This window comes from Cydia fagiglandana, chromosome 4 (genome assembly GCF_963556715.1).
Source record: "Cydia fagiglandana chromosome 4, ilCydFagi1.1, whole genome shotgun sequence".
Lineage (NCBI taxonomy): Eukaryota > Metazoa > Arthropoda > Insecta > Lepidoptera > Tortricidae > Cydia > Cydia fagiglandana.
Window position 1 is genome coordinate 4767863 of NC_085935.1, and position 14060 is coordinate 4781922.

At 37.0% G+C, this 14060-nt stretch overlaps 1 protein-coding gene, 1 long non-coding RNA gene and 1 other non-coding gene across 3 annotated transcripts in view; 2 read left to right on the forward strand and 1 right to left on the reverse strand.

Moving 5' to 3' along the window:
* Positions 1–3246, forward strand: part of LOC134663401 (zinc finger protein Gfi-1b) — a 77314-nt gene extending 74068 nt beyond the window's left edge. The window contains exon 5 of the mRNA XM_063519766.1: positions 2996–3246. Coding sequence (XP_063375836.1) covers positions 2996–3246 — 251 coding nt within the window. The remainder of the gene's footprint in view (positions 1–2995) is intronic.
* A 64-nt stretch (positions 3247–3310) lies between these two features.
* LOC134663545 (uncharacterized) lies at positions 3311–6739 on the forward strand. The gene is made up of 2 exons (XR_010098151.1): positions 3311–3465; positions 4210–6739. It is a non-coding gene; the product is annotated as an uncharacterized LOC134663545 (long non-coding RNA).
* A 6401-nt stretch (positions 6740–13140) lies between these two features.
* Positions 13141–13212, reverse strand: Trnaq-uug (transfer RNA glutamine (anticodon UUG)). Its single transcript has one exon. It is a non-coding gene; the product is annotated as a tRNA-Gln (tRNA).
* Positions 13213–14060: the final 848 nt, after the last annotated feature.

Genomic DNA, 14060 nt, shown 5'->3' on the forward strand with positions numbered 1-14060 from the left:
TCAAGTGACTCACATGTAAACATGGGTTGTTACGCCGATACTGGAATTTCCATATATACCATCACATTCCCTGAAACTATTTTTTTCATACTATAATGAATTGTCACCCTTTACATGAGAACAGCGCCCTCTTGACAATGATCATATTCATAATACCTATTACTGGTACGCTGGTCAGGCTTTACTTACTTTAGATTTTAATTTTGCTTTTTGTCTTAAGTCATTGATATGAAATTATCAGGTTAGTATAGTAGGTATCTTATTTGTACTGTTTCGCGTCAGTAAATAACAATAACTAGTTAGTTTGGTAGGTATGGTGAATCTCAATTCTAAAAAAATGTTTTTTATTGTTTATAAGTAATATAAAGCGTAGACCATTTGTATGAGGTGGCGGCTTCGCATGGCTTTGCTTTGTATAAGTGCAGCCAAGATTTTACGCCAGCGTAAGTCCTTACGTTTTACGCCTTACGTCTTGTAAAGGAGGGGTAACGCGCTCGCTGCCGAGAGTTGAGAGTTTAAACAGCTGTTTAGGCTGTTAACATGTTGTTACTACATTTTTATTGCTTAGAGAATTGTTCTGAGAACTCAGAAGTTTTGGTGTAAGTACTTACATACCTTTATTCAAGTTCAGGTTAAAATAAAATTAGAGTGAATGGCGTAAGGGACCTCATTTTGACGTAAGTGACATAAAAAAAAGATCTAATATATTGTAAACCATAAAAATAGTAGACTATTCCTATGTCTTATTCTGAGTTTTTATCATCGTACATAGGTAGTTCTAATTCAATGATTTTTTTTTATAATACTTAAATATAAATACGTAAGTAATAATAAAACAGTATTCTTTGTCAATTTATACCTATTCAATGTCGATTTTTAATATACTTAGATTATCAAACAAAGAAATAATAATGTACCTAGTATACTTGACTGAAACACTTCAAACAAAAACCCCCAAAATACTCCCTCAAACATCCGGCAGTAAAAATCTGTAGCCGTATTGCGAAGACGGCAGCTAACGAGCGGGCCTGCGCTGATTTCCAATTCAAAGGAAAATTGCGATCCATAACGGCAGTGGGGGGGTTAATCCCCCCTCGGTTGCTACGCGACGCGGGGAGGAGTCGCGCTAAAATCACGGCCAATAGTACGACGGGTATAAATTGCTCCCGTATCGCGACACTCGGGCGCGAGCGGGAGGTGTACACGGATTGTAGCGCTCTCTCTCTAATGAACTGGGTTTCACCACTACCCTTGATTGACGTCGGCCCTTTTCTGGTCGATACGGCCCTGATTTGTGTAGGTAATTACCTACTGCAGTTGACACGGCACACGGCATTGGTCCGCGCTGTTTCCATCTCGTTATGTACTAAGTTGTATTGTTTTGCGGTCGTATATAAAGTTGCGTTGCGGGGCTACCTGAGTTCATTTGTTTGTTTGAATAAAAATGTTGGAAGCACAGATTAGATTTATTGTTTGCTATAGATGTAGGATGGTTTAAAAAAGTACACAATTGAATTAAAATTCACTTACACTTAGGTTATTTTTTCATAGTTGAATAAAATAAAATGTACTTATGATTAGGTAAGTTTTTTTAATAGTTCATAAATACTTATAGGATACGTATAAAGGGTGACTCACGCTAGACCGGGCCGAGGCGTCCGTCCGATATGTCATTTTCTATGACGGCCGATCGGTGATCTCGTGGTGCTTTCCATAGAAAACGAAGCGCCGGAAGCTCCGGCCCGGTCCCGGCCCGGTCTAGCGTGAATCATCCTTAAACTGTATCATATACTTATACCTATGTTTTTACCTATACCTACGACACCTACATTTAACATATAACCGCGATTATGTGTTAAACGGTTCTTAATTTAAAAAAAACCTTGGATTATAAAAATATATTATACCTATGTCCATTTACTTATGCGAAATGTTATCAAACACCTAGTACAAATAAGGGAACTACGGATATTTAACCTCTTAAAAACTATATCCCGTACTCAACACATTGCGGCAAACAATAAAATTAATAGCATTCGTAAACAATTAAACAAAAGACGCTCCGCACAACGCAATATTAAATTCCTATCCACACTTGAATCACGATACACATAAACTTTTAATGCGTTCACACCAACAGGCGCCAAACAAAACTAGCCCGTAACCCATCTCAATAAGATCCTTCGCTCGAGATCTTTCTAGAAAACGTCAGATCAGCTATAAATTTTATAAGCACAGGGTTGAATCAGAAATGCTGGGCTGGGCAGAGATTACGCGGACGTGTATACGCGCACGCGGTGACCGGGTACCCGGGTATGCGGGTATTGCGGGCCTGCAGGTCCACGTACGATCGATAGGATTATTTGCGGAATCGGGTCGGATTAGGTTTTAATGGAGCAGCGGGTTATTTTTGCGGACGTGCTGCCATGTAAGATGAAGGCTTGTCTAAGTAAGTTTTCGGAGTCTAAATAGTAACAGTTTTCTATTTACATTATGTACTCTATGTATTCCTTTATTTGACCACATAGATACTAAGTATTTTTATTGCTCTTTAACTTTTAAATTCAAAATGAGCGTTATAGAAATGGGTCTTATAGCTACCTAATTGCAGGAATAGTTTTCTATATAGGTACATTATGTACTCTATGTATTCCTTTTTCTGACCACATAAATACTAAGTATGTATAACTATTGCTCCTTAACTTTTAAATCCAAAATGAGGGTTATAGTTAGATATGGGTTTATTTAAACTAATTGTAAGAATATACCTATCACTGAATATACAATACAATACAATACAATACTCTTTATTGCACACCTCACATACTCGTAGTTTACAATAAATGTACAGTAACATAAACAAAGACAATAGAGGTAACAACAGGCGGTCTTATCGCTTAAGAGCGATCTCTTCCAGACAACCTTACCGAATCGACCCGAATCAAATATAATCTGTCAGAAACATTAAAAAATGTTTTTTTCTCATTGTCAACAGGCGAGAAACCCCACAAATGCCAAGTGTGCGGCAAAGCGTTCAGCCAGAGCTCCAACCTCATCACCCACTCCCGCAAGCACACCGGCTTCAAGCCCTTCGCGTGCGAACTTTGCGGGCGGGCGTTCCAGAGGAAAGTCGACTTGCGGAGACACAGGGAGACGCAGCACGCGGACCTTAGACACGTGCCGCACACTGACGTGCATGGTATGCATGCGGAGATGATGCCAGAGCATAGAATAGGTAAGCGATGACTTGGTACCTACAGTTGTTAAAAATCTCAGCACAGTGCAAAATATTCTAAATTCAACGCAACAGCTTCAAACCTTTCGCGCGCGAAGTTTGCGGGCGGGCGTTCCAGAGGAAAGTCGACTTGCGGAGACACAGGGAGACGCAATACGCGGACCTTAGACACGTGCCGCATATTGACGTGCATGGTATGCATGCGGAGATGATGCCGGAGCATAGAATAGGTAAGCGATAATCGATAAAGTGGTTTTATGTAGGTATAGTTGGAAAAATGTCTCCGAATTCAACGCAAGGGCTTCAAGCCGTTGCCTTGTTTGGAACGTTGCAGCGCAAGAAGGACTTGCGTGGGCACAAATAACCAATAAGTGGACTATGAACACAGTTATATGTATATTATATAAGTATGTATAAGAAAATTGTGAGTTTACAATGTAAAGTTAGTCAAGCAGATCTTGTCAGTAGAAAAATTGGAAAAATGTAGGCGCGAGAGGATATCGTCTCATAGAAAATAGAAAATTTGAAATTGGCCCATTTTTCTACTGACAATATTTGCTTGACCATCTATATATAATATGCCATCCAGGGCAAAGTACTTAACGATATGAATAATTAGCTAGGGTGTATTCGGGTAACACCGAATGTCGTATAATTCCGAAATTCAGATGAAAATCACCCTAAATTCCATCATAATAAAAGTCTCTTTTCGGAATTATCCGACAGTTTTTGACATTCGAAATTACCCGAGTAAACCCTACATGACAACGGACAATGGTAGAACTAATTAAAGTAGTACATATTATCTACATATGCCCGTCCTACGCCCCCACTTTGAAAGTAACTTGCTAAGTATAATTTTTATTTTGGTAAAAGTAAGGACTCATTCCGGTCTCCAGAATCTTCCATTTTAATCGGCCAAGTAGGTAGCTCTACAAAATTTCTAAATCACTAAGAAACCTTTTTTTCTGCAGACCTCCACCCGCCACACCCTGAGATGCGGCAGCACCCCGACTTCAGACCGCCGCATGCGCCCGCGCCGCTCCAGCCGCTTGCCTCCTGAACGGCGACCGCCTTCGCGCCGCCCAGCTGGCGCTGAGGCAATCGCAATCCTGTAGCCATCTGCACAGAGTCTAAAATAGAACAACACTGACACTATTAGAGTTCTGCGTTTGACTACCAGTGCTGAGGCGATATCGACTCTGTGGCGATGTGCGCAGTCTGTAATTGTACAACAGTGATTATTATTGGATTTTCCACCCTATCGACCCTGTAGCGAGGTGCAGAGTCTGAAACAGAAGTGATTCTAGACTACTGGAGTCTGGTAACAACTCCCTCTGAGGTAATAGTGACTCTGTGGCGATCACGATAGAGTGTGAAATGGAACAACGTGATTTTTAGAGAGTATTGAAATATCTTTTTTGGAAAAACGTCCGAAAAATTATACTGAGGCAATTTCAATCCTGTGACCTTACAAAATTTTATTTACGCGTTTTAGTTTTCTTTGACTATACCAAAATATTTAACGCTTTCCGTACCTACGTAAGTTTATTTAGTGAAGATTTTCCAAAGATTACCAAAATACCTTTAATTAATTAAATTGTTCAAGAACTTAATACCTACACGCTACGGTAATCCAAAGATTATTATTTTAAGGCATTTAACTTAGTTGTGACAAGGTTAATGTACAAATTCTCATATTTAAACTGTGCTAATTTATAATTTTATTTAGATTGAACTAAGTAGATTATTTTATACGACGTTTTAAAAAAAGTGAATTAGGTCGTAAGGGACAAATTAAATAGTCGTACTTCTGGACCCACAAAATATTGTTAATAACTGCTGTTTATAATATTTAGCTAATTTTAGGCTAAAATATATTATTATACCTATTGTGAAGGCTTCGTGCATGTGAGTTTTTGATCTCCTTTTAATTAATAATGCGAATAAATAGTGTAAATGTAGACTGATAATGCCATTCCAAATATTATATTTTGAGAATGTTGTTTTTGATTTTTGACTTAGTTTTAAATAAATTCCGAATAAGCCATTCCAGTTGAGTTACTTGCTTACTATCACCAAGTTATTGTTGTGCTTTGTCTACAAAACGATGATTTTCTTAAATCCACAGAAAACTTGAAAAAATCAAGTCATTAGAAATAGTTTTCAAAGCTCTCGGCAACAGCATACAAATTTTATTTTTTGTCTTATTGTGACCTTCACAGAAATCATAATTATTATTTTAAATAATGCAGTCACAGAATACCTAATTTAATTCGCTATCCAGTATACAGTTCCTTACTTAAAATTACTCCTCAGAGATCAAATTTATTTTATATTATTTAAACAACAAATACTCACATATCACTATATTTGATATAGTATCGTTTAGTTATAATGAAAGTTATTTGTTGCAGCGTTGTAAATATTTCACATTATTATGCTAAGTATATTGAATGTACAAAATGTTGTCTATTTTTATAGCTTTAGTTACATTTTAAAGCACTAGGTTAATATAATTCCATCAAATATTAATTGCAAAGATATAAACTATATTGGCGTTTTGTTCTCACTTATTAAACACCAAATGATGTAGATATATGTATGTACGTGCACCAAAAAATAGTTTAATAAAATAATTTCTAAACCTAAGACAGAAATGAATTTACAGTAGATATTATATACAAACAAAGTGGCGGTAAAGACCTCGTTATCAGAGAAAAGGGATCATAATGTAAAAGAAGCGCCATTATTATTTGCCAACGATCCAATATCACGTAACTTTTCGGTTCCTTTGCCCTGATAATGCCACAAAATATGTTTCAATAATGGCTATAAGTTATTGTAAAATATAAACTTTGCACAAAAGCTTTATCGTCACATAATATTTGGAAATATATTAAAAAGCTGTGAATAGTGCTTTTAAAGCTTCACTACCTTAAATACAGATTATGTCAGTGAAATCCTTAATGCCAAAGACAAAATAGAAAAAATGTAAATAGGCAAAAATAGAAAGCAGTTTCATGTATTTAATTACTTTATAAGTTTATAACAGGTTATAGTTTAAATGTACTATGTACACTAGTGTTCAAAAGTGCATGGAGATGTTTCAAGTTTCAACCGTCAGATTAAGGCATTACGATCGACATCTATCCAAGCACGTTTGAACGCCACTGTGCTAACTCGTAAGTACATGCAAAATAAAGACGTTGTAAGGGACATTTAAATGTTTCTTTATATTCAAACAGACACATATTTGAACTCACCAAGTACGTGTAAACTGAAATTTTATATGTTTCGAAATTTAAATGTTTGTATTAATTGTATTTTAACGTAAGTGTCGAAGTTTTCACATAATTCCTTAATGTTAATATTAATTGTATATATTGTAACATATAGTTAAGTACGTATAAACGGATCCAAAGACAAACGTGCAATCCTATGTCGTAATATAATACCTAAAGTATGTTAAAGACGAGTCACTTCAATAAAAGATGATGTTTACGAAGTTGTTTTTCTTATATCACTCTAACTGTATCCGCAGCTCTTAGGTATATATATCCAATATATCCCTCGCCAGGGCCTAAGCATTCATCTTGCCAAATTTCATCAAAATCCGTTCAGTAGTTTAGTTATGACGAAAGTGGAGAGCCCGCGCGAAATCGCCTTTTCATACAAACGTAGTCCTCAATTTCCATTTAAAATCTGAAACTGACCATACGGAACCATAGAGAAAAACAATACATAGAGTGCTCACTCCATACATAAGTTTTGGTACGTAATCGACTATTATTTTTCGTAGTCCACATCGAGCAGTGACTTTTTTTTTTCAGCCTATATACGTCCCACTGCTGGGCACAGGCCTCCTCTCGAGCGCGAGAGGGCTTGGGCTATAGTCCCCACTACCACTTAGTGCACTTAATGCTAAATTGACGATAATGTTGCGACGACCGAAAAGTCGCTCAACTATTTTCAGCTACCTAATATTATAACAAGATGGTCGGATTCCATAAAACAAGCATGTGGTTCCATGCAGAGGGCAGCCCACATAGCCCTTGTTCGCGATAAATGGAGGGACATAGTTATTGGTCACGATCCTCAGTCATGAGTAGCAATGCACGCACGAGAACTTTCCAAAGTTGCGAAACTTTCCACATGAGAAATTCTCGGTAACTTCTGAGAATGTTCTCGAGAACGAGAATTTATTTATTTATCGTAGTTTTTACCATGAATATTCACGATAGTTTAGGTGTAGTCCTTACCCCCAGAAAATTCCGACTTTTGGTCGTCCGCTTCCGGTCAGAAAAATGTATGACGGCCCGGCCAAACGGTCAGACTTAGGTGGGGGGTGCTCGACCAAATGTCATAGAGGGACCCTGGCAGTTTTTGACGCCGCCATTTTTTTTCAATATAGCCGACTTTTTTTTTAAACTTTTTGAATTTTGTCCTAGCGCGCTGAAATTTTGGTCACGGAATCTCGGGGTCCCCTAGATACCTACGAAAAAATTTTTTTTGGAAAAATGGTACAATTGCGGGAAAACTGGCCACTTTTATTTTGTATGGCAACTTTTAAACGGTGCGTGATAGGTGCTCGACCAAATGTCATAGAGGGCCCCGAGACAAAACAAACTGCATAAAAAAAAAACAAAATGGCCGACTTTTTTTTTTAATTTTTTCAAGTAGGTCCGAGCGCGCTGAGATTTGGCATGGCGGGAGATAGAGGCCTCTAGATTCTAATGAAACTAAAAACAAAAATTTTGAAAAATTTGTCGAAAGTCGAAATGTTCTCTGATATAATACTGGAATCAGTTATGTAACGCTGCCATACATGACCCAAAATTTTTTTATTAAGCTATGAGCTTCATCACATCTGATATTTGAGTAATTCTAAGCATTTCTAGCCTGGGGTGGGGGGGAGGGTGGGGTACAAAGACGGCCGCCTCCCGTCATCTTTAAAAAAAATCTATTCTGATCCTGGTGGGTACTAGGGCAAGTTTGGTATCATTTTCGTATAAACCAAAGACGTAGAATTCATTGCTGATATTTGTTTTTTTCAGTTTCCTAGTAATTTTACATGAAAAACGTAAAAAGGTGAAAAATTTGGTTGGAGATTTTTGCTACGCGGAGCCGAAACCACAAAAGATAGAAAGTTGAAATTTGCACACTAGATTACATTTATAAAGTGTACAAGAGATAAGAAGCGATTTTGAGAAATTCAACCCCTAAGGGGGTTAAAAAGGGGATGAAAGTTTGTATGGGGTTCAAGTTTTATTTTAAGCTAGGAATATGAAACTTCGTAAAACGATATATTATTAAAATACAAGAAAACTAATTTCAGCGTTTTTGAAAATTCATCCCATAAGGTGTTGAAAAAGGGGTTGAAAGTTTGTATGGATATCAAAAAAAATTTCGAACGCGGGACTTGAATCTTTGTATTTGGGGATATTATTAAAAGACAGGAAAAGTAATTTCAGCGTTTTGTAAAATTCATCCCCTAACAGGGTTAAAAAGGGGTTGAAAGTTTGAATCCATTACAAATCCGAGTAGACACACATTTCTTATTGCCTCCCAGGCTTGAAATGCTTAGAATTACTCAAGGAACATATGTGATGAAGCTCATAGCTTAATAAAAAATTTTTGGGTCAACTTTATAACTGCCTCCGCTAAAAGTGAGAATTTAAGCAACTTATTGGTAAATTTATCACATCAACAAAATAGCTAACTGTAATAGACAGTAATATATGCATACTAACATTTAGTTTTAAGTTATGCCTATTTAAACTTTATTTCAAGTATATTCTCTTGTTTAAACAATAATTTCCATGTTGCAGGAATGTTCTGAGAACATTCTCGAGAACGTTTCCGCTTTTTGGGAATGTTCTGCAATTTGTACATTGCTAGTCATGAGGGAACGACGAAGAAGAAGAAGAAGAATATTATAACCGGATTTATCGGAACTCTATTTTCAACTCCATCTGCTTATAATATTAGTTGTAAATTGTTGTTCAATACAATTCTCGTGAGTCGTGGCACTCGAGACATCTAGTAGCAGTGGTACTGATAATTCCGCTACTCGATGCAAGATGTCGACTAAGAAAATAATAGTCGTTTTGGTACAATCGACGTCAAAGATATGTTTAGATTTTTCACCTTATTACAAAGGAGTAAGGTGCAAAAGTGTAAACATATCTTTGACGTCGACTGTACCAAGACTGATGTATGGAGTGAGGACTCTATGCTTACTACATTACATACTCGTATATTTCTCTATGACGGAACGGAAACAAAGAGAAGGTATAGTAAGTTAACGTAAATCAACGTAGTACAGTCGCCATCAGATACATCGGAGCGGCCGAGGTGCTCAAAAATATCTGAACACGCACTTAACGCCTTTACAATAGAGGCGTGTTCAGCACCTAGGCCGCTCCGATATATCTGATGGCGACTGTACAGTAAATATCAATAAGTAGTTAGTACCTACTGGATAAAACAACGCACCAAAAGTTTGCCACTCGGGAATAGTTTTCCAAATAGAGATATGTATATCTACAGTTCGAGAAGGGTAGAATAGGTACTTTTGAAGCTTAGTCTAATCCGTTACTTATGATATTTTTATTATATTATATTTTGATGTGATACTGTTGCCAAATATGCATAAGTTGTGAGACTGAATATGAAATATGCTGATAACAAAAAGTCAGTCACACACATCTGAGGGCCTATCTAGTATCTACTGCGAACATCGAAATTTCGTTATCTGCCTCTCTATCGCTCTTATAAGGTACCTATTTGAGCGATAGAGAAGATCCTTATAATCCAAAAACATCTTCACCAGCAACCCAAAGCTTTCATTACAGGGAGTCTCATCTCGTTAAGGTCGAATTTCGTTTCGTAAGAGCCGTCAGCGAGGAATTATGCAAATAAGAGCGACGATAGTAACTTCGTTTGGCCATTAACGCGAAGGCGAGGAATATGATTTGCGATCCTCGGAGCGTCTTCGGTTACTACAATTATGTATGTATATTTGGTTAGGTGGCGAAATGGAGACGACTTACTGGGAAGCGGGTGGATCAAGACGAAAATAGCTTGAAATGAAATAGGTAGATAGATAGATGATAAAATCTTTAATCAACCACAACTTACATGCTTTGCGACACAAACAATAACAAGAGACAAAAAGAAAGTTGACAAGAGGCAAAAAAAGAAACGGCAACATACAATTTGACACTAATAGCAGTAAAAGCGATTTACATATTTTACATTAGTACCATTACATGCCATGTGTTGTGGCGAAGAATAGGCGCTGACTCAGCATAAGTACTGGTTTCGGGTTTAAAAATATCAATTGCCAGCTTTTTTTAGGGTAGGTACGTAAGTATGATTCTAATAAAATATCGTATTTAATTAGAACGAGTAAAGTATTTAAGATAAGTAGAACTGTAAAAAAAATGTGGCATTTCCTTTCCTTGTTGAGCAAAGAAGCTGCTAGCTATGGTCGCCGGTGATATCCACTTTTTAAGTAAGTATTTCTTTAAATAGGTGGTGGGCGCTTGCTGGTACCCCACGGGTCAAGAGGTCTCCACACCAAAATGTATGAAGTTCAGCGCTAAGGCCCAGACCTATTCACGGTGCGATTCGGGAATTGAATTAGAGATTCACTAGATATGAAATAGTAAAGATATGTGACGTTCCATGGCAAAAGGTACTATTGCCCCGGCTGAATATTGAAGCACCGTTAAGAGCCAACAGGAGTGGTCATTTCTCCATACAAACGTAACAGTCGAGTACGTTTGTATCGATTTGATGCTAGAGCAATGATTTTTTCAACACCGATTAATATTGTCAATATCTGTGTCGAACCGTTTTGCTTGTTTTGATATTTTTTATTTTTTAAGGCGCTAGAGCCCTATAAAAATGGCCAAAATGGCCTAATTGACTATGCCGCAATTTAAAACTGATATCAATTAGCCAAAAAAGCAAAACGGTCCGACATAGATAATTTCATAATCATTTAGATTTCTAAGTTTGGTTAGGATTGGTTAAGTTTTGGAGGAGGAAACAGTCGAGTACGAAACCTCGATTTTTGAGATTTTTACGCGGGATTTTTCGCCTTGTCCTTATCACACTAGTTTTAGGAGCCGCTTCCGTTAGCGAGACGGGTACATTTACCTAAAATATTTAAAACTTTCGTCTTAATAATATCGTAAGCGCTATCCGCCATAATAAGGTACCTTTTGCCGTGGAACGTCACATATCTTTACTATTTCATATCTAGTGAATCTCTAAATCATTTCCCGAAACGCGCCGTCAGTCTTTTTGAATTTTTCATCACCTTTGATTTTATAGTCTAGAAATGAAAATGTTAAATCAAAGTTTTTGAAATAAAGTCGTAATTGTAGAAATATTAAACTTTGCTAAGTTTATAAATTATAATTTTAAAAGTTGCAAGTTTGACATCAAACGTTTTACTTTTGCAGTAAAGTTGAGTGTGTGTCTCTGCGTGGCATCTAAGTAGTGTCTGTGCGGAAAGAGAAGAGTCGTGGAATGTATGGGGCCCAATATATTCCACGACTTTTCTCTTTCCGAAGATTAGATTCATTGTAGAGATAGACAGTCTGGCGAGGGGCACATACTTTAGAAAAAAAATTTTTACCTCTACCTATGCCCTCCATAGTAACAGAATTGTAACACTACCGTATATTTCTCCAAGGAGTGTTCCAGTCTCAAATGTCAACCAAAAGCAGATTAATTTGATCAAATCAAGCTAACTATCAAAGTATAGCCGATTGGAAAGTAATGAGACCGCCCCCGTGTTTGCTCATGAGTTCTGTTTGAGAACCATGATCGATGGATCATTAACTTAATGGTTATCTGTAACCAGCTAAAGTGATTGAACAACGGTTGATAATTGCTGGTGATTGATATTAGTTGCGCAAGGGGGTGAAGGTTTTTATTATCTTGTATTAGTGTATAAGTTTGACGACCGGTCTGGCCTAGTGGGTAGAGACCCTGCCTATGAAGCCGATGGTCCTGGGTTCGAATCCCGGTAAGGGCATTTATTTATTTGATGAATACAGATATGTGATCCTAAGACATGAATGTTTTCTATGTATTTAAGTATTTGTATATTATAATATAGCTATTGTTGTCTGTACGGGTACCACCAGTTCTGACATTGACATATTCGCTCACGTCTACATAACTTACTTTCTATGCATCTCGCTCGTACAGGCATATTAGTGCAAGCGAGATGTACAGAAAGTAAATTACGTAGACGTGAGCGTTATGTCAACGTCAAAACTAGTGCTAGCCGTACCGAGTACCCACAACATTACACAAGCTTTCTTGAGCTTACCGTGGGACAATTTATGTAAGAATGTGCCTATAATATTTATTTATTTATTTGGTTTGCTAGAAATACTAGTGCTCATTTGTCTTTTGCAAAATTGTTAGATTTGTACACTATAGACGTTTGCAAAATTCGAACGTGCGCCTTTCGGAACATTCTTCCAAAGGTTAGTTACATATATATACATATTTATGGGTACCTACATGTTACATATAAGACAAAGCAAATAAATCCTGTCGTGCCTGATCACCGACGGCGGGCTGTGGGATTTGTCCCGCGCGCGCTAAACGCCTGTTAGCACGCACTCTGGCGTGCCGCAGGGCTGCACTCAGGGCGCCGTCCTTTTCCTTTATAACGATTTTAACGTGGCGTTGTAAGCTGTAGAAAGAAAAAAATTCAAAAACTGAATTGATAGAAATATCAATGTAGGTATGTAATTATCGATCCTGCTCAAAATAATTCCACGAGATTCAGTTCAGAAATGATGAGAAAGGAGAGGTATAATCCGACTTTTTGATAAATTCAACGTAGTTCTTTAAAAAACAACATAAAAAGCAGGTTTCACCGAGATTTGAACTCGGATCGCTGGATTCAAAGTCCAGAGTGCTAACCATTACACCATGAAACCGGATACAAAATGCTCCCAAAAATGTTTTATATTATTTTTCGGATATTGAAAACAAAACCTTGATTTAAATGTTTACGCAAGTGTATAAAGACTAAATGCTTGTAATTATAACACGCTTACGCATAATATTATGTAATCAATCATTTTCATGTTACTTGTAAGATTGTGTTTGAACAGCTTATAAACAGACATGATGAATTTCTTGCCTCATCTTGTCTTCTCTTAAATAATTTTTTCTACGAATATAAGGCAATTTTAATATAAATAATATTACCTAACCCTCTCCTTATTTATACCTAGGTATGTCATTAATCATTTAAAACTCGTCTTTCTTTTAGTTAGATCGAGAATTATAGGCTCTATTCGCCCAAATGTTAAAATTTGCCAAGAAAAATGCAATTTTGATTTGTCAAAACAAATATTCAAATTAGAATGGAACAAGAGACCTTTTTATAGGTCTCTGCGCGGCTAATGGACAAGTGAAATCGCTAATACTAACAATAACCGGCCAAGTGCGAGTCGGACTCGCGCACAGATGGTTCCGTACCATTACGCAAAAAACGGCAAAAAAATCACATTTATTATATGTGAGCCCCACTTAAATATTTATTTTATTTTGTTTTTAGTACTTATTTGTTGTTATAGCGGCAACAGAAATACATCATCGGTGAAAATTTCAACTGTCTAGCTATCACGGTTCATGAATACAGCCTGGTGACAGACAGACATACGGACGGACAGACGGACAGCGGAGTCTTAGTAATAGGGTCCCGTTTGTACCCTAATTAAAAAGAGATTCAATCTTGAAACATATACAGTCGATGTCAAAGATATCTTTACACTTTTGC